Genomic DNA, 25,905 nt, shown 5'->3' with positions numbered 1-25,905 from the left:
AAATTCAACCCAATTAAATCGAATTTTTTCCATCAAAATCGGAACGGAATAGAACGGATATTCATAGGTTGATTTTTATTGCCATGCCTAGTCTTGGGTGTCCAGCGTGAGCATATGAAGTAGTATAAAATATGTAATACTTTTAATAAAATATCTTAAAAAATCATAATTTAATACTGTATCTTAAAATATTTTAAATGATCAAGTATAATTTTCATATTTATAGTGCATTCTATCTGATAAGACATCATTGCACAACACATCAATATTACATATTTATAGTTTCAACAACTCTTTTTATAAAAAAAGAAGAAGCAAAAATTAGTCTTTTTTAAATAAAGAAAAAGAAATTGTCATCACATGAACTACACTCAAAATTTTGGCCAATAAGGATACAATTAAAACTGTTTCTTTTTCTTTTCCAAATAAAAATGGTGTCTCTGAAAATTCAATACTGCCCAGACCAAGTGTCTTAGGCCTATTTCAGGCCAAAGTGCAGTTGGCGCATACAAAGGGCAGGTACTAGTCTGCCAAAGAAGAAAATTGCTGAGTCGAGCCTCTCCAGAAGTTCGGATCAAGATGTCTGGGTCAGGTGCCACTGCCATGTACATGTGCTTCTCAATATCCACCAGTTTTATTAAAGGAACATCACCCTGCTTATACTTCCTCTCTTCAGTCATTTCAAACAGTTCATTGCATAATGTGATTTCAGCTTCACTATTGTTTTCGCTATGTTTCTCTACGGTATGCTCCAACATGCCATCTTTCTCTCCAGCACCTTGCACTCCTTTAGGTACACTGCTACAAGCTTTGGTTACATTTTGATAGTCTTTACTTGAATCTTGAAAAAGCAAATCAAAACCATTTCCTTTCAGGCCCTGATCAATTCTTGCAAATGCACCATTTGTTAGCTTTGCTTCTTTTGATGCTTGAACTTCATTCCATTTTTCCTTGCAGCATTCTTGAACGGCATGCACAATCTCGTGACGAGAAGTATAGGCTACGCAAATCAAAAGAACTCTCTGGTTGTTGTGAGCAGTAACTCTCATTGCTTTTTCCACAGAAGCCCTGACAGGCTCAGTCAATAGTTGCAAGTCTCCAATGAAATGTAATCTAACACCGTATTCATTGATAAGACTTTCTTGTAGAAGTAACTCTTCAATCTTTTCCCGCATCAATTCCATCAAGGACTGAACCTCGTTAGGCTTCCTTTTGAAGTTATCAATGCTGAATGCATAGACAGTGACATACTTCACTCCCAATTCATAACAGTATCTAAGGATGGACATGAGAGCAGTAAATCCAGCCTTATGGCCATCACCTTCTTCCATGTTTCTCTTCTTTGCATACCTTCGATTCCCATCCATGATGAAAGCAATATGACTTGGCACAGGACCCACAGATAAAATGGCAAACATGCATCTTCTTAGATAATAATATAAACCTCCAAGAAAATGGCCTATAATATTTCCAGAAGTTTTCTGCATTGAACTGTTCAGTTATGAGACTTTAAGAGTCTAATATTAACCTGTTTAAGAAGAAATTTTCATTAAAAGTTAGCACTAGGAAGAGTTAAAGCAACAATAGTTGAACATCAATATACATGCTCAACAAAAACCTCTGAAGTATTAAATCTGCATTGTTAAACAAGAACGTCAAACAGTACAGTAAATACTCCCACAACAAATTAAGCTTATATGATTAGTTGTCTCATGCCTGATCTAATTGTAAGAAGAAATTATGACCATATTGAGTCAATTCATGAATTTGTTAAAAACAGACCAAATAAAACTATAAAAAAAGGGTATCATAAATGGCATAGTTCATGCACTAAATGAAAATGGTGCTTCACTGCTACTACTTATATTCAGTAAATCAACGGTAATGCTTCCCCGTCAACAAATGATATCATCTTCTGTTGAGGGTTTAAGCGTCAATACTCCAAAATTGGATGGAACTATAAGAGCTAGGACTCCCAGCTACCTGTTCCTCCATCAGTTTGCAAAATTGCTGCTATAGAAAAATCAAAATTCTAAGGTGTTTCATGCATTATAGAAAGCAGAAAATATATATTGCTGTTTAAAAAATGTGTACAAGGTAACCCCTAAGAATAATCATATATGTTAACTTTCAAAGGCGGAAACTACTGTCAGCCAATAAAAATTCAAAACTCCTGTGTTTAGAATCATTGGCAAACAGGCAAAGTAGTACATGACAAGTTTGGCAGTGTTTTTAAGAAGGCAATCCAGGTCATTACAACGACAAAACTAGCAATCGCATTGCTTCCAACATTGTTGGTTTACAACCAATCACCCTAAGAAACTATAAATATATAGTAAAAAACCTTTTAAACCAGTACCAGTATACTGTACACTAATAAAAACCTATAAAAGGCTATTAAAAAAAATCTGCAGTCTACAACCAGACTATTAAAGAAAATCACTTTTTAGTTTCATTCATGCATTCCTTCGAACACTTGACAGGCGCAATAAAATCAACACCAAGTAGTTCCAAAGACGAAAATCAATCCCACAGGCTCTAGAAATATGTCTTAAGCAAATGCTAGTGACCTAATAATTGATATCATAGATCAAAACAGAAACAGCCCAATAATAAGAATATGCAAAGAAAACAGATCATAACATGCTATAGAAATTAAAAGGGAGAAAATGAAAAACCCATCATCAGACAAGAAAACATTTGAAATAATGTTTAGAAACTTGAAGGAGAGCAGTGGAAAATTCCTCACCTAAAATTAAAAAAGAAATAACAAAAAATAAAAATTATTGTCCCCTCTGTGTCATTTACGTGTGGTCTGAATTGAAGCAAAAGCCGAGAGATTTTGAGACCAATTGGCTCACTCCATCGTTTTAATTCCCAAAACGAAGTGAATAATTATCATAAGTGACGTGGCAATAAAAAAAAGTGTTTACGGTGGATCTTATTTGGTGAAAGGGAATAACATAAATTTGTTCAATGTGGAGTTGTTCGTTTGATAATATTAATATTAATAATACTAACAAAACCCCATCGGAAGTCAAATCAAATCCAACAGTGAAAGAATTATTAGATGTTGGTGTTTAGTTGACCCACCAAGCTGGTGTTTTTTTTATTAGATGTTTGGACAAATTATTTAGGTTATTTGGATAAAAGTAGTAGAAAAGTTAAATTAGTTTATTAAATTAAAAGTTAGACGGTGTTACGTGAAAGATGAAAAATTAATTTATTAAATGATTTTTTTAATAAAATTAACAATTAAAGTAGTTAAAAAATATAAAATGACAAAAAAATAATAATATCATGATTTAATAAAAAAAGATAATAAAAAATATATATATATTAAGAATAAGGGTAAAAGAAAATATAAAAAATTAGAAGTGAGAAACTAACATTTAAAAAAATTATGGCATTATTATTAAACATGTTTTCTAGTTTTTTATATTTTCTTCTATTTTTATTTTTAATATATTTATTCATTTTTCTTGTTATCTTTTTAAAACAAATTATAGTATTATTATTATTTTTTATCATTTTATAGTTTTTATTTATTTTAACCATTAATTTTATCGAACACTTCTAATTTAATAAACTAATTTTTTAGCTTTCAGATCATCTTTTATCTAATTTTACCAAACATAACTTTAACTAAATACCATTTTGTTGAACATGGTATTATGAATTTCATATTATTTTAATATTTTACTCTACATTTATTTAACTCATAGTTTTTTAAAAGAATTTGTGTTAAAGACAATTCAATAAGATAATATTCTTATATAAAAAGTAAGATATTATTCTTGTAATTGTATCATTGTGTTTAAAATTATTTATATTATATTTATCCTTTTTAATAGAAAAATTATTTTTTTAAAAGTTTTGGTGAGGCAACCCAATCCATAATTTATCATGGGTTGAGTTAGGTTGAGAATTTCAATCTTATTTTAAAATAGGCTCAACCCAATTCAATCCCTTTTTTAGGTTAAAGACAGCTTGAGTTGAATTTTATTGACCCATCTAACTTCTCTCTTTGTTTTATTTGCTCTTAGAAGATGATACCTCCATAAAAAGAAGAATAAGATTATCACATAAGTTATAAAGCATATCAAGAAAGCTTCGGATGTTTCATCCTTCAAGTTAACAAAGTCAAATATCTAGATTTACGTACTGCATCAACTGGCATGCAAATAAGATATTGAAAGCAACAGACAAGATAGCTTAAGCACTAAGTGATATTGAATTGTGTTTTGAAATAAGAGATATGCTCACGTACAGTTACATGTTGATACAAGAAAAGACAGCTTTAGCTTTTTTTAGTACAATAGTGAAACATAACCTCAATAGAAAGAAAATAAATATCGGATATCTAATTAACACAAGAAAAAGAAAGAAAAAATAGATAAACTTAAATATGGAAAGGGTGAGGAAAAGTTGAAGACTTGCCTGAACGGTTGAGGGAAGAGGAGTGAGGTGCCGAGCCGGAGAAACAGAGACCCATTCGGCAGTTGACTAACGAAATTGACCGCGAAAAAATGGATGTTGGACTGCTGGTACTGGTTATTGGTTAAAGTGTTAAACTTAAATAAATAAATGGAGAAAAATTTAGATAAATGAATGCTTGAAAAGTTAGCACTCAAAAAACACGACATATTTGTATAAAAATGCAAAAATTTAGAGGAAAAGAAAAATATTCACAAGTATAGTTCTTATTTCTCATACTGGCAATGGCCATTGGCCACACTACATTGCTTAGCACAATAGAACACTCATGCACTATGCAGGAAGTTGAGAACTGAGAAGAAAAAAATCAAATGTACTAACATGTATCATGACCTTGATAGACCACGATATTTTAGTTTTTGGCTAGGACTTTGGAAACAATTTTATACAAGACATTACACAAGGAGATGGGCCTCAGATTAAGCATAGCTGAGGGGTTGTCTTTTTTTGGTATTAAAACAACATCAATATTGTTCAAATTTGGAGGAACAATACCTTGATTAAGCCACATTGTTGTTGTTGAGAAAATGATGCAATCCTACCCCGCAAGGGCATTGGATAGAAAACTCCAAGTAGATTGGGCCAGAGATGCAAGAGAAGGCCCTAGGGTTCTTATGAGCCTTAGGGTAGATTTCGGGTCCATGTGCTAAGTACGAGCCCACTTATCTTTGTAAATATTATATTAAAGTTTCATTATTTTTGGGCCTTGTATTTAGGGCTCCATAATGTAGGTAGGGTACCCTAGAAATATAGGATTTTTCAGCCCTTGTATTTTAGGGCACCTAGACTAGTTTTTGTATTAGGGGTAGTTTTGTAATTTCACATGCACTAAGTGGATGTTTGATGTGTGTGGTTGGAAATAAATTTAATTGAATTGGTAGAAGCCCAATCCAATTAAAATTTAGAGGGGGAGGTGAGCATTTGCTTACTACACCCCATTGCTACATCATATAGTCACATTTTGTGCATGTCCTTCATGCTTTTCATGCCTCATGACACCTAAGCACACTTAGTGGAGAATCTTGGAATTGATCTTGGATTAGTGGGCTGAACCATAACTAAAATTCACTAATCATAATTAGTGAAATTTTGGCTCCAAAGTTTGGCTCCACAAATTCAATTTCAAATTCAAGTGAAATTTGAATTTCCCTCCAATTTTGTGTGACACTTAGGCTATAAATAGAGGTCATGTGTGTGCATTTTTTTCAACTTTGATCATTTGAATATTAAACTTCAGATCTCAAAGCTCATTTAGAGCACAAAATTTCGTGCTCTTCTCTCCCTCTCCCTTCATTCATCTCCTTCTTCCTCCAAGCTCTTATCCATGGCCTCCTATGGTGGTGAGCTTCTTCTAGACTCATCTTCTCCTTGAAGTGGCGTCTCCTCTCTCTCTTCCTTTCTCCATTCCGCTGCCATTCATCTTCCAAGAAGCAAAGGAATCCATTGATGAAGAAGATCCTAGGCCTACAAGCTCCAATGGAGCTTGCATCATGTGGTATCAAGAGCATCTTCATCTAGGTGATGTTCTTTTGCTTCCTCTATCTTTTTGTTCGGTGAATTCTCTTTAATTCCTTGTTCTTCATCTTATTCTCCATGTATATCCTCCATTGTCTTGTGGTTTGGTGCTGTTTAGAGTATATTCAAAAAAATAAACCGATTAAATCTTAGATCTACAATTGTTCTTGCATTTCTATGGTTCAAATTTTGTAGATCTACTCTTGAATCTTGTTTTTGTGATTGATTTTAGGTTCTATCAATTTTCATTCATAATATTCTTGTGCTGAACCTTTAGATCTAAATTTTGTTCAAAAATATTGATTAGAAAAAAAAACACAAAAATCTAAGTGTAAATCACTTAATCCATGTTGTTTTAGAGTCATGTTTAGTCATAGTAATTGTCACATTATGTTCTAAGTTTGTGTTGAATTTTATTTTGTTGATTGAATTCTAGATACATTTGTTCATGTATTCTTGTCATTCTTAGCCTATCTTTTGAATTTTGAGTCTAATTCATGCATGTTATTTAGTTCATAACATGTTCTAAATCAATTCCTAGAGGTAGTCTTGTTCTTGAACTTTTTTTTTTGTTTTCTAAGTTTCCTACATGATGCCTATGATGAAGTTGAGTTGTGGTGCTGAGTTGTGGCTGGATTTGTGAATCAAAATAAGTCTTAAGCTCTCTTTAATTGTGTTACTCAAGATAATTGAGCATAAGCAAACACAAATTCTAACTATCCAAGCCTTAAGCAACATAAACACTACTCTTGATTTCTAGGTTGAAATCGCTGGTGCTGGCAGCTTGAACATACGAACTTGTATAAATTACTGGGAATTTGTCACTACGTTTTTTGAGCTGAAACTTTTACTGAATTTTCTAGACATCTGGAACAAAATTATAAAAAAAGAACCAAGCGATTTGGATTAAAGGAAAAAATAAGAAAAATATTACAAGTTGGCAGAAAAATCAGTGTCCAGGAAAAAAAAAGTGAAAGGAAAGTGTGCTTGTTGTTTTGACTCAAAATTTGTTCTATAATTGGTGCCTATTTTATATCAATCCTAGTTCTGAAATTTCAATTGAAAATTATTGTGAAAACAAGTGCCAAAACTAGAGGTTTCTTGAGTCTTTTTTTTTTAGTTTTTCTACTCTACTCTAGAGTCATTCTAGGTTTCTCTTTGAGTCCTAGCTTGCTTTTTTGTACTTTTCATTGCTTTAATTGTTGAATAATCCTTGGAAATTTGTCTTGTTAAAACTCTATTGGTTTAGCTTTCATTTCATTTTTTTTTTGTCTTTGGTTATTGCTTGTCTCTTTGTTTCCTTGCTTGTGAGTTGCCATATAGGGAATTGGAAAGGAGGATTGGTGCCATATCTTGAAGAATTTGAGTCCAGAAGCAAGGGGCCAACCACCTTAAGAGCTATTGGACTAAGAAGCACTCCAAATTGAGTGAAATACTAAAGATATAATAGCCACCACAATTGAGGACTTTTTTTTTTTATTAATTTTGTAATTGACAATTTGTTTTGCTTTCAAATTTTGTAACAAAAAGGCCTTTCATTGGAAGTAAGTTGGGAGCCTCCAATAGGTCACCCTACTTCCATTTGTGTGTAATAATTTTAGGCAATTTCCCCTTAGGATAGTGAGTGTTTTGTTGGAAACCTTAAATGAGGTCATCCAAACACTCTTAGGATCCGTCTAGTTTGCATTTCTTGCACTTTAATTTCTTGCTTATTTTCATAGCTTCTTTCCTTTACCCTCCATTGTCAAACCGCCTAGATAGCTTGCCTTTTACCAATTAGTTTTTACCTTATCTTTCACACCTCTTTTAGTGTTTATTTTGGCTAGTTTCAACCATAGTTTCTTTTAGCTTTTGTTTTCAAACCCCCAACAAGAAAGAACCATAACTTAGGAACCAACATGAGTCTTCATTCTTCATCTAGTGTTAATGGTGAGGGTTCTACTCCTAAGGACCCCTTGTATAAGATATTAGATGAGTTGAGATCCCTTAAGTTGTGGAAAGAAAAACAAGAGAGAAAAGAAAAAGGTAAAAAAAGAGTGGAAGAAATAAGTCAAGATGAAAGAGAGAAAATAAGAGAGGAAGAAAGAAGAAAAATAATGAAAGAAATGAAAAGAGAAAAACATGTCTCCTATAGTAGTCATAACTCTTGCAAGAGCCTAAGTGAAGAACTTCGTGACTATTATGAAGGAAGGCATAGGTCACATCTTAGACCTCACTCCCATAGGAGAGAAAATGAAAGAAAGCCTCAAGAGGTTAACATTAAACTCCCATACTTCCATGGGAAGGACAATGTAGAGGCTAATTTAGATTGGGAAATAAGGGTAGAGCAACAACTTAAAAGGAAGTCTACTTCAAAATCTTATGGCTCTCACTCTTATCCAAAGAAAGACCAAGGTCAAGGAATCTTAGGGGTGAGACCTTCTAAGCCCAAAGATGATAAGGGGAAGACAATAGAAAAGCAACCCCTTAAGGCTAGTATGCAAGAGAAGACTAGCTCCATGAAGTGCTTTAAATGTCTTGGAAGAGGACACATTACTTCTCAATGCCCCACCAAGAAAACCATGATTATGAGGGGCCAAGACATTTATAGTAGCCAAGATGAGGCTACTACTTCACCTTCCTCTAGTAAAAGTGAAGAACAAAAGGGGAAGAATCTAGTGAAGAGATCTACCCCCAAGAAGAAGGACAACCTTTAATGGTTAAGGAGGAGTGTAAGGAGGTAAGTGTTTCCTCCAAGAGGTTAGCTAAGAAGGAAAGACATTTTGAAATAAAGATAAATATTAAAGAAATTTCCCTTCTTAGACAACCTCCACATTTTCTCCTTTGTAAAAAGACACTTGTTAGCATTGCCACATCTCTTAGGCTTGAGTTTATTCCTCAAGTAAAGGAGTTGTTGGATGAGGGTTTGGTTCGCAAGAGATTAAATCCTTGTGCTTTGTTGGTGCCCAAAATAGGTATTATTAGGTACCAAATCCCAAAAATAGGTGGTGTGATGAATGCTTTGGGTGGTGCAACACTCTTTTGTAAAATCACTCGTGCACCCAACATCTTCATGATTTGTGTACATAGGGACTCGTTAGGTAGGATTGTTCTTATTTTTAGTTTCAATACAAACTTAGGCACTCATATGGGACACCTTAGGTTTGTCATATTTTTTTGTAGGAATAATCAACATGAAAATACAGAAAAATGTATGTTCTATTGCTTTACTTTTCTTAATTTTTTAAATTGTGATCAAGGGGTTCCCATGAACCCTAAGAGAATAAAGGTCATTCCTGAGTGGCCCGCTCCACCAAGTGTAAGAAAAATTTGGGGCTTCCAAGACTTAACAAACTTTTACAAAAGGTTTGCCCCGTATTTTTCTATACTTGTAGCACCACTCATTGAGTTGGTGAGGAACCATGTTCTTTCATGGGAAGATGCCCAGGAAATGAGTTTTCAGACCTTACCTTACTTCAACATACTAAACACCACTAATACATATGTTTTTGTTATTTTTACAGGTGTTGAAGGAAAAAGCCCAGAGTTTCAAGAACCTCGGGATTTGAGGTCAAATCCTTTTCAAGGGGGAGGGAATGATGCAATCCTACCCCGCAAGGGCATTGGATAGAAAACTCCAAGTAGATTGGGCCAGAGATGCAAGAGAAGACCCTAGGGTTCTTATGAGCCTTAGGGTATATTTCGGGCCCATGGGCTAAGTACGAGCCCACTTATCTTTGTAAATATTAGATTAAAGTTTCATTATTTTTGGGCCTTGTATTTAGGGCTCCATAATGTAGGTAGGGTACCCTAGAAATATAGGATTTTTCAGCCCTTGTATTTTAGGGCACCTAGATTAGTTTTTGTATTAGGGGTAGTTTTGTAATTTCACATGCACTAAGTGGATGTTTGATGTGTGTGGTTGGAAATAAATTTAATTGAATTGGTAGAAGCCCAATCCAATTAAAATTTAGAGGGGGAGGTGAGCATTTGCTTACTACACCCCATTGCTACATCATATAGTCACATTTTGTGCATGTCCTTCATGTTTTTCATGCCTCATGACACCTAAGCACACTTAGTGGAGAATCTTGAAATTGATCTTGGATTAGTGGGCTGAACCATAACTAAAATTCACTAATCATAATTAGTGAAATTTTGGCTCCAAAGTTTGGCTCCACAAATTCAATTTCAAATTCAAGTGAAATTTGAATTTCCCTCCAATTTTATGTGACACTTAGGCTATAAATAGAGGTCATGTGTGTGCATTTTTTTCAACTTTGATCATTTGAATATTAAACTTCAGATCTCAAAGCTCATTTAGAGCACAAAATTTCGTGTTCTTCTCTCCCTCTCCCTTCATTCATCTCCTTCTTCCTCCAAGCTCTTATCCATGGCCTCCTATGGTGGTGAGCTTCTTCTAAACTCATCTTCTCCTTGAAGTGGCGTCTCCTCTCTCTCTTCCTTTCTCCATTCCGCTGTCATTCATCTTCCAAGAAGCAAAGGAATCCATTGATGAAGAAGATCCTAGGCCTACAAGCTCCAATGGAGCTTGCATCAGAAAATTTCATCACCAAGAACATCCCAGATTTTTTTGTAAAATGCTGGGTTGAGTCCATCTGGACCTGCAGATTTGTCATTGTGCAACTGGGAGAGGGTTGTTCTGAACTCATCAATAACGAAAGGAGCCAATAGAGAAGAGTTGTCTTCGTCACTGATATTCCTCTCAATGTGTGAGATGGTGGCATGGGGTATCAATGTCTCCTTCGTTGGGGGAGCCCTTGCTTTTTGTCCAAGTGTAGGGATATCAACCATATTAGAGTCGTGCACTGCTTCTCTAAATACAATTATAAGAAAATTTGGGCTATGAAACACCTGCACGACATGTGGACATCTGTAATGTTCAAAATATAGAATGTAGTATGAGTGTCTGTCGGTGTCGAACATTGACACGGACGCGTGTCGAACATCGAACACGGCAAGGGACTGAAATGTTCGTGCTTCATAGAATTTGGGTGAGGGTTGAGACCTTTCTTTTCAACATGAAAGAGTAGGTCGTTGAAGTCACCCATGATACACCATGGGAGAGTGTTGTCACACGAGAGGGTTCTTAAAAGGTTCCAAGAGTCCCTCCGATGAGTTATGTCAAGATAACCGTAATAACCATTAAAGCGCCAACTAGGGCTACCAATCAAATGCTAAACTGTCGCTTCTGCCAAAACAATTTACAGAAAAGCAGTAATCGTAATTCAAAGATGATTTTATTTTTTCTATGTGACTGGAAAAAACAATAGTTTCATAAAAGAAAGATAATATCAGGACTAAAAGATCGGACAAGGTCACACAAAGAAAGAACTATCCAGGGGTTGCCCAGACTCCGACAGTTCCAAGCCATCAGACTCATGGTTCCTGGCAAGCCTGGATATCTAAGCTCTGGCAATAAAAAATGTTCATCAGACCCCCACTTTTTGTTCTCCTTTGTTTTGTTCCTTTTCTTAATAAATTGAGTGTTTGTTCGATGGTATCAACTTAGTTGAAATCATTCGACATATTATGATGTTGTTCAAACTCTTGCTTTATATATTAAAAAAAATCAAGGGATCTAACTTAATTGGTTAAATAGGATGCATGACTATTATAAAATTATTGATATCATGTTTAATTCATACCAATAAAAAAACTATATTAAAAAATAACTTGTATGATATATAACAATGCTCATATGACTCGTAACTATTCTAATATTAAAGATATACTTGAGCCGGCTAACTTTTCATTGATGAAAGAAAAAGAAGTCTCGAAAAAAAAGTGACATGTTAGCATCAAAACTATGTTCCCTTATGGCAGATAAAAAATATTTTCCTACTTTATAAAAATGTGAATAATTCAACAAAAAAATCATACATGTAAAAAGCCTGGTAAATCTCCCCTTCCAAGCAGCACAAGAAAAAAAAAATCACATTAGGTTACTGATCCAACACCCTATTCAATCTCAGATTCTAGTGGTATACAAATTTATTTATACTCTCACAACTCTCTGCCGAGGAGGTTGATAAGAATTGCAGGTTTTGGATTCCTTGGATTTTTCATGGATAGCTTCGATGGCTTCCAATCCCTCAAGCACTTCTTTCATAGAAGGACGTTGTTTGGGGTCATGTTCTAGGCATTTTAGAGTAAGTTGTGCTGCTTGAAACGCTGCCTTGGGTGAATATTGACCCACTATCTTAGCATCCATTATTGTTTTCAACTTTTTTTTGGAAGAGAGAAGAGGTTTGGTCCATTCAACTAGGTTCTGCTGCCCTGTTGGCCGTTTTGTGTCAAGTGCCCGCATGCCTGTCAGTATTTCAAGAAGCACTACACCAAATCCGTAGACATCACTCTTCACATACAAGTGACCTGTTGAAATATTGATACAATTCAAAGTCACGTTAGTCTATGGTCGGTTAAAGCATTATACTACATTATTCCATATTTTTAGTCCACCTTCCCATACTTCATCTTCCACAAACCATTGATTGCTTTAGAATTTTAAGGTCTGTTTGGTTTAAGGAAACTTTGTCTGTTTTCATTTCTTATTTTTACTGATAACTACAAAAATGTTGAGTATGATGTCTTATTTTCACTTTATTTCTAGCTTTTAGTAATAATAAGAACAACAGCACAATTTTTTTTTTCCTGTACAAGTCTTTGAAATCAAAAAGTCAAGTGCAGTTTTAGTAATTAGATATGAAAATAGAAAATAAAAACAAAAAATGTTTTCTCTAACCAAATAAGCCGTTCATTTTTTCCTACACTTTACTTCTATTTCCTTCTTAAATAGCATAGCATGTAAACCTTGGCTCCTATTATGTCTTGTGAGTCATTAAGAAAGTCAAAACATACATTTAAAGTTGCTTTAATTGTCAATTATGTGAAGATATAGTTACCTGTTGCTATGTATTCTGGAGCAGCATAACCATACGTGCCCATGACCCTGGTAGTTACATGTGATTGTCCTCCAGAAGGCCCCAATTTTGCCAAGCCAAAATCTGATATTTTTGCATTGAAATTCTGTAAGACACAAAACAAATTGGTTATCTAAATGATCTAAGGAATTTAGCAATAAATAAATATCAATTCTTACTTTAAAAACACATAACATCATGTAATAATATTCTTCAACTAGTCATCCAGTATTCGGGTCTATGTTGACAGCACTAAAAAAGAGACATTGCACTTTTCAGGTGATATTCAATTAACAGATAAAGTGAACCTTTTCAACAACAATGGGGTCCAAATTTGTAAACAGTCTGTTCATCCCTACTTGATACTACATTTGCTTTAGCTTCCATCTCTAAGGAAAAAGGGAAAAGGTAGACTAACAAATAACATAAGAAAATCAACTAAGAAAAAATAACTGACCACATCGAGAAGTATATTTGAGGCCTTGAAATCTCTGTATATGATTTGTTTTTCGGAGGCGTGCAAGAAAGCTAGTCCCCGAGCTGCACCGATAGCTATTTTAAACCGGGTGTTCCAAGAAAGTGGTTCTATGTTAGGATTTCCTGCTCAGGAAAATGACAAAAGAGAATGAATTAAACTCAAATTCACGAGGATGAGTTTTCTTATACTCATTTTAATGGTCTTTAATTTACATACTTCTGAATAGATGATTCTCCAAGCTTCCCTTTGGCAAGAATTCATACACTAGAAGAAGCTCATCATCGTCCCAACAATAACCCAACAACTTGACCAGATTTGGGTGAGAAAGTCTTCCTAAAAAGTTCACTTCTGACTGCATTTTCCAATCAACAGAAAAACATGTTAGATAATCAAATAACTATGCTGAATTTATCACATGGAAGGTACCATGTTGTGTTGATAGCAGTTACACTATAAATTTAAATGCAATATGCTAACTGAAATCACAACATGATAGAATGCCTTGTATTGATTTTGTAACAGAACGAGTTCATCTAATTTTGTATGTCCTTTAGAACAGAAAGAGTTATCTAATTTCAGATTCATTAGCATTGACTAATCCTGACAAAAAAATCTTCAACATAAATCCCAATTCACATCTCAGAGCAAACATACTATTATTAACTAGTTTTCATAAGAAATTGTTAGGCTGGATTACCTCGCGTATAAGAATTAAGAACTTAAGAAAAATAGTACCCTTTGCGAAATGGTAATGTGATGTCATGGCATCATACTTTTTCAAACATGATGCACGGAACATGAATAATTTTTTTCCCCTTATTTGAAGGGAAAAGTCAAGGGGAAAATAGCTAGCACAAACAGCCAAAACGATCCCAAATTTTTAAAGTGAAAGGTAAACGCCCGTTTTGAATAGTATATCATATCATGAGTCAAGCATTCAATAGTGTGGAATTTAAGGCACCGTATTTTAATAACCCATCTTCACTCGTGGATATCCAATGAATGGAAGAAAAACAGGTCATCTATGTGGGCCCCACAACAAAATTTCCAACACCCTCTTGCAGACTCGATTGTTTAATATTTAATAATTTTTTTTTTTGGGGGAATATCAAACCCCCAGCATCACCCACAGCTGTGACTCGACATTGCAGAATAAGATCCCCATCACCACCATCATATTAATTAACACTCCAATTCAAAACTACCTTCAAAACTAAGTCTTCAGTCAACAAAAAAAACACAGACCAGCAGATAATGATGTAAGGACATAGCATTACTAACTGTACAATATTGAACAGCATTAATTACTAACTAGAAAAACTTAAATTGGAAATTCTTCTTAATTTTTCTCAATTCTTCAACCACAAACAAAATTAAAAAATAAAGTACTACCAATTAGTCATAGAAAAAACAGAAAGACCCACAGATAATAATGTAATAACGTAGCATCACTGACAGTGCAATTAATATTAATTAATGAATAATGGTAACCCAGTTAATTATTAACTAGGTAAACTTCAATTGAAAAAAACAAAGATAAAAAAAATTACTACCGATAAGAAAAAAGATATAAGAATTTAATTAAAATATATCCATAAAAACTTTCAAGAAACATTTTCACTTTTAATCAATTAAAATGCAAAACTTTTGAGATATAACTTATAAAAGTCAATAAATTTATTATACGTATAATAATAATAATTTGTAACCAGATTGCAATCTTTAGAAGATCGATAGGAAAAGCAAATGAAAGAAAGTTGGAAAAGTTTGAATCAAAGGCGAAACATTTGAGTAATTTCCACCGATAACAGGTGTGGATTCACACCTCTTACAACTAAGCCATCATCTGTTATTGGGGCACAAACAATTTGTTTAGCTTTACATCTATCCTAAGAAATAATTTCTAATACATCTGTTGGGCAGGCTAAGATAGATAGAATACATCCAAGACACATGTATCATAAATTTGAGAGGATGAGATGAAAATATTCATACAATTGAGTACTGGGGTTTCTAAAACAGTGGAATATTTATTGTTGAAAAAAGAAAGTAAACGAAAGAGATGATGAAAAAAAAGTTATTATTACCTGCCACTCTTGGAAGCCTTGGGTGCTTTGGGGGTTCAACTTTTTGATGGCAACGACCATTCCGGAGCCAGCTTTAGCAGGGGAGAGGGTCTTCTCGTCCAACCATCCCTTGTAAACTCTTCCAAAGCCACCTTCGCCGAGTAATGTGTCGGACTTGAAACTCTTGGTGGCGGATTTCAGGTCTCCGAAGCTGAACACCTTGAGGTTCGGCCTTTCCAGAATCTGGCCATGAGGAGAAGGAAGAGGAAGAGAGCCTTGGCTGCTGTCGATGCTCCCGCTCGCGATCTCCGAGAATTGGCTCTTCCCGGCGCTGCTCGTGGTCGCGGAGAATCCCACGTTCTTGCTGTCAGTGCTCGCAGACCCTGAAAATAAAAATATAAGAAAAACGAAGCCAAGGAAAAGGAGAAGCTGCAGGAAGATGTGGCGTGTGTGTTTGGAGAAGACTTGCCTGAGTACTGCTGAGGAGGGTTGGGGGAAGAGGAAGAGAAGCAGAGACCCATGTGAGGAAGCTCTTCTCTTTGGCGTGGTTGCCACTTACTTGACCAACCAAAAAAGATGGGTTTTGGTTTTGTGTTGGTGGGTTGAATAAGAAACTAAAGAAAGAGAGATACAAGACAAGTGAATAATGAGTTAGTAGAAAGAGATAGAGAGAAGAGAAAGAACAGATGTGTCTTTGTCTATTTCGTTATGTCTTCTTCATTGGGGGCTATGATTTTCTGTGTTCGTAATTGCGTATTTTTCTTTTTGGCTATTTACTTGTGCTTCTATAGAAACTTCGATGTTATGACACTCAAAAAAAGATCTGCTTTGGTCATTTTAAGAAATCTCTTGGAATGAGTTTGGTTTAATAGAGTGAAGAAAAAATATTTAAATTAAAACAGTTAAAGTGTTAAAAGGTGTACGATCCAAACAATTTTTTAAAACTTTCTTTTCTTTTTATTTGAACTCAACTGAACCATACATTAATTTGATGCATTATCTATGATCAATATGCATGGACTGTACTTAATTAATAAGAGACGTATAAGAAATTTTTTTCATAACTTGTATGAACTTGTAAACATGGCGTTATGACTCTTACAGGTAATTTTTAGTTTATAATAATATGATTTTTTTAAAAAAATGAGACAAATTTTTATTATATAAAATTTATTAAATGAATTCATAATTAAGTCGTTTGCAATTATATAGAGAGAGATGTATTAATAAGATTTTTTAAGTGAGAATGAAATTTTTTTAATTTTATCTTTTTATTTTAATTTAAAGTTTGAGATTCATCATTATTATTTATCACATAAGAAAGTTATTTTTATATGATATACAAGATCAACTAAGCATAAGACAGTCCAAATTCTTACTTTAAGCCCCCGAAAAAAAAATTAATATTAATATTTATAACTTTTATCAAGTAACCAAAAGTGTGTTTTTTCCTTGGAAAATGTGGTTTGAATCCTACTCGAGAAAATAAAATTTTACTTCTTGTAAGGCCTTTAATTTACGTTACTTTTATTAGTTTTAAAAAAATTTCACCTCAAAATTCTTCTTAGGTCTAAGAATATGTTAAATCAATCCTAACAATACGTATATAAGAATATAAATCATATCATATAATCATATATGAATGATCAATATTAAAAGTTATTTAGTAATCATATAATTATTTTAAAAAATTATGTGTAATTATCTTAATTTTAATCTTGATCATTCAATTAATATTTATGATTTATGTTTATAGTTCTCATTTCTTACCACAAAAATTGTTTGATAGATGAAAAATGATAAATAAAATAAATAGAAAATAGAAGTCATTGTTTTTTTGGGTGGGAGGGGAGAGATTGGGACATAACCTTAAAAATCTGTCCATATAGTTAATCTCTGTGTGAGACATTAGTCGAGAACGGTCCCCTCCTAATTATGTCCACCCTTTAATTGGTGGGTAGGGTGTAAAAAAAACATATATAGATATATAAAGAGAGTCCTTATATTTTTTTTTTTTTTTTGGAGAGAAAGATTATATACCCATCTTTGACTTTTCATTCTGCCACCATTACAACGGTGAGGAAGTTTCACACCGATTAGTTGAATTCACAAAGTCAACCACCGCGTAAGGAAAGTTGGCTTAAGCTCACCTTCGAACACCTTCCTCGTTCCATGCAATGAATGAACAAAACCAATATACATCAGTGTGATCATCATTTCTACTATTTTATGCAACAAAATTATCATTAACTAGAAGGTGTGTAATGTATAAGATAAATTATTTATTTTTATATAATTAAAATTTATAATAAATAAATATAGTTAAGGTGTAAATTAACTGCTAAAAATAAAACTGCCATAAAAATGATATTTAGACGCCCTCCCAGTTACATTTCCACCCAATGAGTGAGGAAATTAAAAAGTGAGATCCACACTTTTTTCATTTTTCTTCCACTCTATTTTTCTCCTTTTTAGTTTAATTTGTTTGGATTATTGATCAAATTCAATAGGTTCAAGTGCCCATGGCTTTGTTTTGCATTCTATATTACTCTCTTTAAGACTTCTAGAATGTAATATAAAACGAAATAGTCATGCAGATAAGGTGATGGAAGATTACCTTGCCTAAGGCCTCTCTTAGGATTTATGAAAGATCACATTGTCTAAGGCCTCTCTTAGGATTTATCAGGTCCACAACAACACTATTAATCATGATATTCTCCATCCATCTAATCCACTTATGGTCAAAACCCAATTTCAAGAAGACAACAAGCAAATATTTCCATTCTACATTGTTAAGCGTTGTGCTGATGTTAATTTTTAAGGCAAGCTCTTCATTTTTCCTTTTGTTTTACAATTCATATGATGTATTGTTTCCATGGCAATCAAAACATTATCTAATATGGATCTTCCTTCAATAAAAGCATATTGCTCCTAAGATATGTATTTTGATAATATAGGCTTGAGCCTGCAAGGACTTTGGAAACAATTTTATACAAGACATTCCACAAGGAGATGGGCCCAGATCAAGCATAGTTGAGGGGTTGTCTTTATTTGGTATTAAAACAACATCAGTATTGTTCAAATTTGGAGGAAAATTTATTAGAGATAAAATTAATTTAGTTAGTTACTAGAAGTTATTTGAGTAAGTTAGTGTTGGTTACTCAAGTTAGTTATTTTTTATTTTTGTATAAATACATCAACTTTGTAATACTTTGATGAATGAATGAATTGAGTGAATCCTAAAATTGTTTTTCATCTATCTTTCATTTCTTTCATTCCTAATATGGTATCAGAAGTTTTTGCTTCCGTGTCACTTGCTTCCTATTGAAGCTATTTATGGTTCTGCTTGGTGGTGTGGATAGTGCTGCAAGCCCTCGCTTTGTGGCGCTGAGTCTTGACTCGAGGGGGCGTGTTGTGAGTCTCACATCGGGTGGTTCACGAGGATGATTCAGTTCTTATATAATTGGGTAGGCCACCCCCTTATGAATCATTTTTTAAGGGGACCTTTCGGATGCCTGGTTGGTTCTTTTTTTTTTTCTCTCATGGCCCTGGATGTCATTGATGATTAAGTTCTTATATAATCGAGTAAGTCACCCCCTTATGAATCGTTTTTTAAGGAAACCTTTCGGATGCCTGGTTGATTCTTTTTTTTCTCTCATGGCCATGGCTGCCATTGATGATTCTAACCCCCTCATTCTTCATTCTTCTAACAATCTTGGCATTGCCTTAGTTTCTCATCCTTTCATCGTGTTCTCGACAAAGGCTTAGTTGTTGATGTGGTGTTGTGGATGAATTGGCGTGGAGCGGTTGCGGTGCTCATTTATGTCATCGCATTGTGGTACCTCTTCGAGTGTGTCGGTTACAATTTCTTGTCCTTCGTCAACAAAGTTTTTGCCAACAAGCTTTGATGCTTGCTTTGGACTCTTGGAAGCAGTAGAAGTCGATCGAAGATTTCTCGAAGTTTTTATTTTGACTGATGTATTTTCGACATATTTCGCTATATTTCATGTTTTCAGATTTTTTTTCTTTTCTCTTTCTTCTTTAATGTTGATGTATTGTATTCTCCAAGCTATAAGTGTTTTCAACACATTCCAAGTTGCAAGGGTATTAGAGAAAAAATTAATTTAGTTAGTTACTAGAAGTTATTTGAGTAAGTTAGTTGGTTATTCAAGTTATAGTTACTAGAAGTTATTTGAGTAAGTTAGTGTTGGTTACTCAAATTAGTTATTTTCTATTTTTGTATAAATACATCAACTTTGTAATACTTTGATGAATGAATGAATTGAGTGAATCCTAAAACTGTTTTTCATCTATTTTTTATTTCTTTCATTCCTAATAAAAATACCTTCGCTGAGCCACTTTGTTGTTGTTGAGAAAATTTCATCACTAAGAACATCCCATAATTTTTTGTAAATTGTTGGGTTGAGTCCATGTAGACCTGCAAACTTGTCATTATGCATCTGGGAGAAGGTTGCCCTAAATTCGTCAATAACAAAAACATCCAGTAAAAAAGAATTGTCTTCATCATCGATTTTCCTCTCAATGTGCGAGATGGTGGCATGGGTACAATGTCTCATTCAGTATAAAGTGTGGTAAAGTGACGACTAGTGTAACATTCTTGATTTTTGACTTATCGACAACTCACGCATTACGACACTTCACACAATGGTACTTTACTCAATTTCTTGTTGGTCAGAATCCTTTGCATGTAGTCCTTTCCAAAACCTTGACAATCATCATCGACTACTTTCAAGATCAATGATTGTTCCCACAAATCAACAAGAGACTTTTCAACGTGTTTTGTCTTCATTTACACATTTTTTGAAAAATTTTCTAGAAGTCCACTCATCTCATAACTAATTATATCCAAACACGTTTAACTGTAGAGTTTTTAAGTGATAGACTATCAAAAAGTATATGCATCTTGTTGATATAGGAAGTATCAATTAATTTCTTTAAATCATAGTCTCATATTTACATAATTTCTGGATCTCTCTCATTCTAATGTGATTCAGTGGAGGTATTACAACTAGCAACATTGCATATCTCTTCAGGAGTGTGAGCGGGTCTCCAGTGTTATGGTCAAGAAGTGTTCTGGTCAAGAAGTTGCGTCATCAAATTCCTCGTTTTCCTCACGTTCGTTGTCTTTTGGAAGTAGCTAGTGTTTGGAATCACCATCATGTAACCAGTATGCTTTGGCCTTTTGCTTCCAAAACTGCTCTTCATGATCAAGTAGTGAAGTTAGGTGGTTTTCCAACTCTAAATAACGTGCAATTAAGGGAGGGTCATCTCTCTCTCTCTCTCTGCACGTCTCCATCTAGACTTTGCAAGCATTTACGTCCCTCTTCCAACCAAGAGTTTTCAAAATGAAATCTTTTGGTTTTTCGAGTTCGAGTATGGCGGCTAAGCTTTAACAGAATTGGAGAGTGATTTGATCTGCAGCAAATGAGATTCTTGAGACAACAGTTAGGGAAGTTGTCCAGCCAGGTTGATGTTGTCATTGCACGATCAAGCTTCTCAAGAATTTTGTTGGGGGAACCTTTCCTTTTTGTCCAAGTGTAAGCACAAGCAGTCAAGGGGATATCAACCAGATTAAAGTCGTGCATTGCTTTTCTAAATCCAGTTATAAGAAAATTTGGGTGAGGGTTGAGACCTTACTTTTCATCACGAGAGAGTAGGTCGTTGAAGTCAGCCATGATACACCACGGGAGAGTGTTGTCACACGAAAGGGTTCTTAAAAAATTCCAAGAGTCCCTCCGACGAGTTCTGTAAAGATAGCCGCAATAACTAGTAAAGCGCCAACTAGGGCTACCAATCACAGAGATCCCAACGTTGATGAAGTTTTGTGAGTAGTTTATGAGCAAACAATCAAATGGTTACTTCCATATCAAGGCTAAAATGTCGCTTCTGCCAGAACAATTTACAGAAAAACAATAATCGTAATTCAAAGATGATTTTATTTCTTCAATGCGACTGTAAAGTACAATAGTTTCGGGGGAAAAAAAATCTAAGACTATAAAAGATCAAACAAGGTCACGCAGAGAAAGAACTGCCCGGGGGTTGCCCAGACCCCGACAGTTCCAAGCCATCAGACTCGTGGTTCCTAGCAAGCTTGGATACTTGGCTCTGTCAACAAAAAATGCTCATCAGACCCCTAATTTATGTTCTCCTTTGTTTTCTTCCCATTTTTTTCTATAAATTAAGTGTTTGTTGCTTGAGATCAATTTGTTTGGTGGTGTCAACTTAGTTGGAATCATTCAACATATTATATATTATGATGTTGTTCAAACACTTAGTTTTATTTATTAAAAAAAATACTAAGGGAGTCTTAATTGAGTAAGTTGTCTGAATATCGTGTTCAATTTCTTTGTATAAAAATATACATTAAAAAGTAACTTGTATGGTACATAACAATGCTCGCTCACATGACTCTTTATTATTCTATTATTAAAAATATACTTGAGTCGGTCAACTTTCAATTGATGGAAAAAAAAAGTCTTAAAAAAAAGTGACATATTAGTATCAAAACTATGTTCCCTTATTACAGGTACAAAAAAAATATTTTTCCACTTTATAAAAAAATGTGAATAATTCGAAAAAAAATCATACATGTAAAAAGGCTGGTAAAATTCTCTCCTTCGAAGCAACACAGGGAAAAAAACACATCTATTAAGTGACTGATCCAACACCCTATTCAATGGACCATATTGCTATTCAATTTCACTTTCTAGTGGTCTTTTTTGTATACAAATTTATTTATACTCTCACAACTGTCTCCCGAGGCAGTTGATAAGAATTGCTGGTTTTGGATTCCTTGGATTTTTCATGGATAGCTTCAATGGCTTTCAATCCCTCAAGCACTTCTTCCATAGAAGGACGTTGTTTGGGGTCATGTTCTAGGCATTTTAGAATAAGTTGTGCTGCTTGAAACGCTGCCTTGGGTGAATATTGACTATGTATCATAGCATCCATTATTGTTTTCAACTTTTTTTGGAAGAGAGAAGAGGTTTGGTCCATTCAACTAGGTTCTGCTGCCCTGTTGGCTGTTTTCTGCCAAATGTCCGCATACCTGTCAGTATTTCAAGAAGCACTACGCCAAATCCGTAGACATCACTCTTCACATACAAGCGACCTGTTGAAATATTAATACAATTCAAAGCCATGTTAGTTTGTGGTGGCTCAAAGCATAACACTACGCTATTCGTTATTTTAGTCTGCCTCTTCCCCTAAATTCATCTTCCACGAAGCATTGATTGCTCTAGTGACATTAAGACCTGTCCGGTTTAAGAAAACTATGTCTATTTTTCATTTCTTGTTATTAATAATAACATAAATGTTCTTAGATAATAACAGCAATGTTTAGTATGCCATCTTATTTTCACTTTATTTTTTAATTTTAGAAATAGTGAAATCATCACAAATCCTCTCTAAAAATAATAAACTGGAAAAATATTTTCTCAAATTAAATAAACCTTTTGTTTAACCCTTAGGACTAATATAGCATTGCAAAGCACAGTTGCATTCATATGAGAGAGAATAATTAATTTAACCCAAAATTTATGTTCAATTTCTACCATGTAAAATTCTCTCATATATATTATTTGCATGGGCTACTAAAGGGTCATAAAGTTAAATTTTGAGCCACCCATGATTCACCAATTACAATTGATATATTTTTTCTTACAAATCTCCTCCTCCTTCAAAAAGATAATTTTGTTTTATGCACACTCAGAATTAAATATAGATACTTCTTTCGACAAAATATTTATTCATTACGTTATAAAAGATTAGTCCCTTATGTTAGACTCAACTTTCATTAGTACCAAATTATAAAGGCTTAATTATCAATTTAGTCTCTAAATTATTCAATTTGATCCCTAAATTTTTAAAAAGTCCAATTTAATCCTCAAATTCTTAAAAATAAATCAATTTTGTCCCTAACTTTTAAAAGATTCAATTTATTCCTCTAATTTTTTAAAATGAAGTAATTTGATCTCCAAATTATTTAAATTATTCAATTCGATCCTTAAGTTCTTAAAAATTTGAAGACCAAATTGATTTATTTTTAAGAATTTGATGATCAAATTGAACATTTTAAAAATTTGGAAATCAAATTAATTTATTTTTAAAAATTTGAAGAACAAAATGAACTTTTTAAAATTTGGAAACTAAATTGAATAATTTAAAATAATTTGACCACAAATTGATATGTGAATTATTTTAATGTTTATTTAATACTTTAACATTTTACAATAACAAGTATTTCCCAATAATAGTAACGACTTTGTCCTGAGGAGATTACCCAAGTGACTCCAAAAAGCATCATCCACTCAGGACTCGCTTAAGCAGGAATCTTTCCACCGCACAACACTTCTATAATATATGAAAAAGATATTATAAAAAAATAACATATATACTCCTATCATTCCAACTGTATAGAATAGATAGGTTATCATTCTCATAGGACATGCAGTACAAACACTTCAAACCAAACGAAGCAACGATGTTCATACATTAGAGACGATTTTTTAGCAAAAGTTTATACAAGGGAACTTTCTAGCATTGTTCCAGAGCTAGAAATTTGTTAACTTGTGGAAGAGTATTTTGTCTTCCCTCTCTATTTTTATGGTTGAGAAACAAATTCAAAAGTGGGGAAACCAAGGCAGTACTTGACTAAAATTTGACCGCAATTGTGAGAAATTTTATTTGTCAAAGCTGGAGTGGAGTAACACATCAAATGCAGCACTCACGTTACTAAATCTTCTACTATGAAATTATTATGAAATGGTAGCTAGGCCTTTTTAGCTAAACGCACTTATTGAATATATATATATATATATATATATATATCCACAAGATGAAGGGACCCAAGGAATGGAATTGGATTATTGAATATATATATATGAGAGAGAAAAATATATTCTCCATTATTAAAGAGATCAGTAAGAGACAAATACTATCTCCTACAAGATTTCTCCCGTAAATAGAGAAACAATGTAATGAAAAATTAAAGAGTTGAATTTTGATATACCCGTGATGGCAACGATGTAAAGATCTTTATACTTCTAAATAATTAGAAATTATTTTAAATATGACCTTGGAAGTGATTAATTTAAAGGTTAACAGCTTTCAAACATGTAACAATTTATGATTGAATTATAATTTAAAATAATCTTCACACTATTTATTAATCTAATTAAATTCAAATTTTTAATACTTTTACATTTTGCACATTACCTGGGGGAGGTCCTATTAGGAAATGCTTTCATAAAGTTCAACACCAATTTATTTTTTTGAAAGGCAGAAACACCAACTAGTTGCTGGTTTTACCATATTTTCTAATTAGATCTGTTCGAAGTTTACTACCATTCTGATTGTCACCAGGTCAATACAAAGAAGTCTTTAAGTCTAAATTCTAAAATTAAAGCATACCAAAATGGAAGAAAGTGAAAGAAGACAATTAGAAAGATACTTTAGATTGTCGTGTTAGGTATTAATAATAGCTACAATGTGTAGTAAATTCAAAAACGACAACTTGACAATTAGAAGTAAAGCTGTATGGGTTCAGGGTCAAACACAAATTTGAAATTATTTCTAAGGTGTCAAGTGCAGTAGAACTATGCTTTTTCATTAGCTCTAACCTGACTCTTAGCCTTATCTTGAAGACGTACCTGCCTTAATCTCTTTTAGTCTCACTTTGTATGTCAAATAATGAAGGGTTTCCTCTTTGTGACTTTGTCATTGCAATGGCTGCAACATTGTCCTCCAATTGTTGGTGTTTTGTCTCTTCATTCAGGCGTCCACCCTTTAAATCAATGCTCCAAAAATTGTTTTTATGTGCAAGAGTCCCTCACCCGCGATGAAGTTTTAAAGGGAAGAAAAGCTAAGAGCGAAGACTTTATATTGACCACATATGGAAAATATAGAGAACACAAATACTGAAAGATTTGGTTTAAGAATACACCTTCCAAATGTGAAAGTTGAAACTAAGCATTAATTAAAGCCTCTCAAATACTATACATCAATAAATTTTAATCGAATATTAAAGTAAAATATATTCAACTTATGTTTAACATTTTAGCATCTTCAATGCATCCTGGCTATCGCCTCTTCATCGCTCCTTGTTCGTTTATCATTATTTTTCTTGTTATTTTCTCATTAAATTTTCTTATGGAAATATAAGGTATGCTAGATAGTTAAGGGAGAAGGGGGAAAAAATCACTCTTCTCTCTATTAATAAGACTAACATTCTAATAAACTAATCCAGATTTAAAAAACTTGAATCTTCTTGAACTGTGTTCTCTCCGGCATCGTTCCAGCTCCTTAATCTCTTCAATTTCTCTTCTCCCTATCATTTGGCGTCCTCTCTCAATTGTGTGTCCTTCACCTTTTTTTTTAAAATCTAATTTGTATTTCTAACTGTATT

General features: G+C 33.6%; 2 protein-coding genes across 2 annotated transcripts; both read right to left on the bottom strand.

Moving 5' to 3' along the window:
- Positions 1 to 311: 311 nt before the first annotated feature.
- Positions 312 to 2,951, bottom strand: LOC114425608 (rubber cis-polyprenyltransferase HRT2-like). Its single transcript, XM_028392548.1, has 2 exons — positions 2,750 to 2,951; positions 312 to 1,528 (listed from the first exon to the last, which is right to left on the bottom strand). The coding sequence occupies exon 2, from the start codon at positions 1,485 to 1,487 to the stop codon at positions 399 to 401; it is 1,089 nt and encodes a 362-aa protein (XP_028248349.1). The 5' UTR covers positions 1,488 to 1,528; positions 2,750 to 2,951; the 3' UTR covers positions 312 to 398.
- Positions 2,952 to 11,747: 8,796 nt separating this feature from the next.
- Positions 11,748 to 16,315, bottom strand: LOC114368923 (probable serine/threonine-protein kinase PIX13). The gene is made up of 6 exons (XM_028326219.1): positions 15,949 to 16,315; positions 15,501 to 15,862; positions 13,630 to 13,765; positions 13,393 to 13,535; positions 12,918 to 13,041; positions 11,748 to 12,387 (listed from the first exon to the last, which is right to left on the bottom strand). The coding sequence occupies exons 1-6, from the start codon at positions 15,998 to 16,000 to the stop codon at positions 12,011 to 12,013; spliced, it is 1,194 nt and encodes a 397-aa protein (XP_028182020.1). The 5' UTR covers positions 16,001 to 16,315; the 3' UTR covers positions 11,748 to 12,010.
- Between the last annotated feature and the right edge of the window lie 9,590 nt (positions 16,316 to 25,905).

This window comes from Glycine soja, chromosome 9 (genome assembly GCF_004193775.1).
Source record: "Glycine soja cultivar W05 chromosome 9, ASM419377v2, whole genome shotgun sequence".
Lineage (NCBI taxonomy): Eukaryota > Viridiplantae > Streptophyta > Magnoliopsida > Fabales > Fabaceae > Glycine > Glycine soja.
This window is presented reverse-complemented; position numbering and strand designations above follow the sequence as displayed.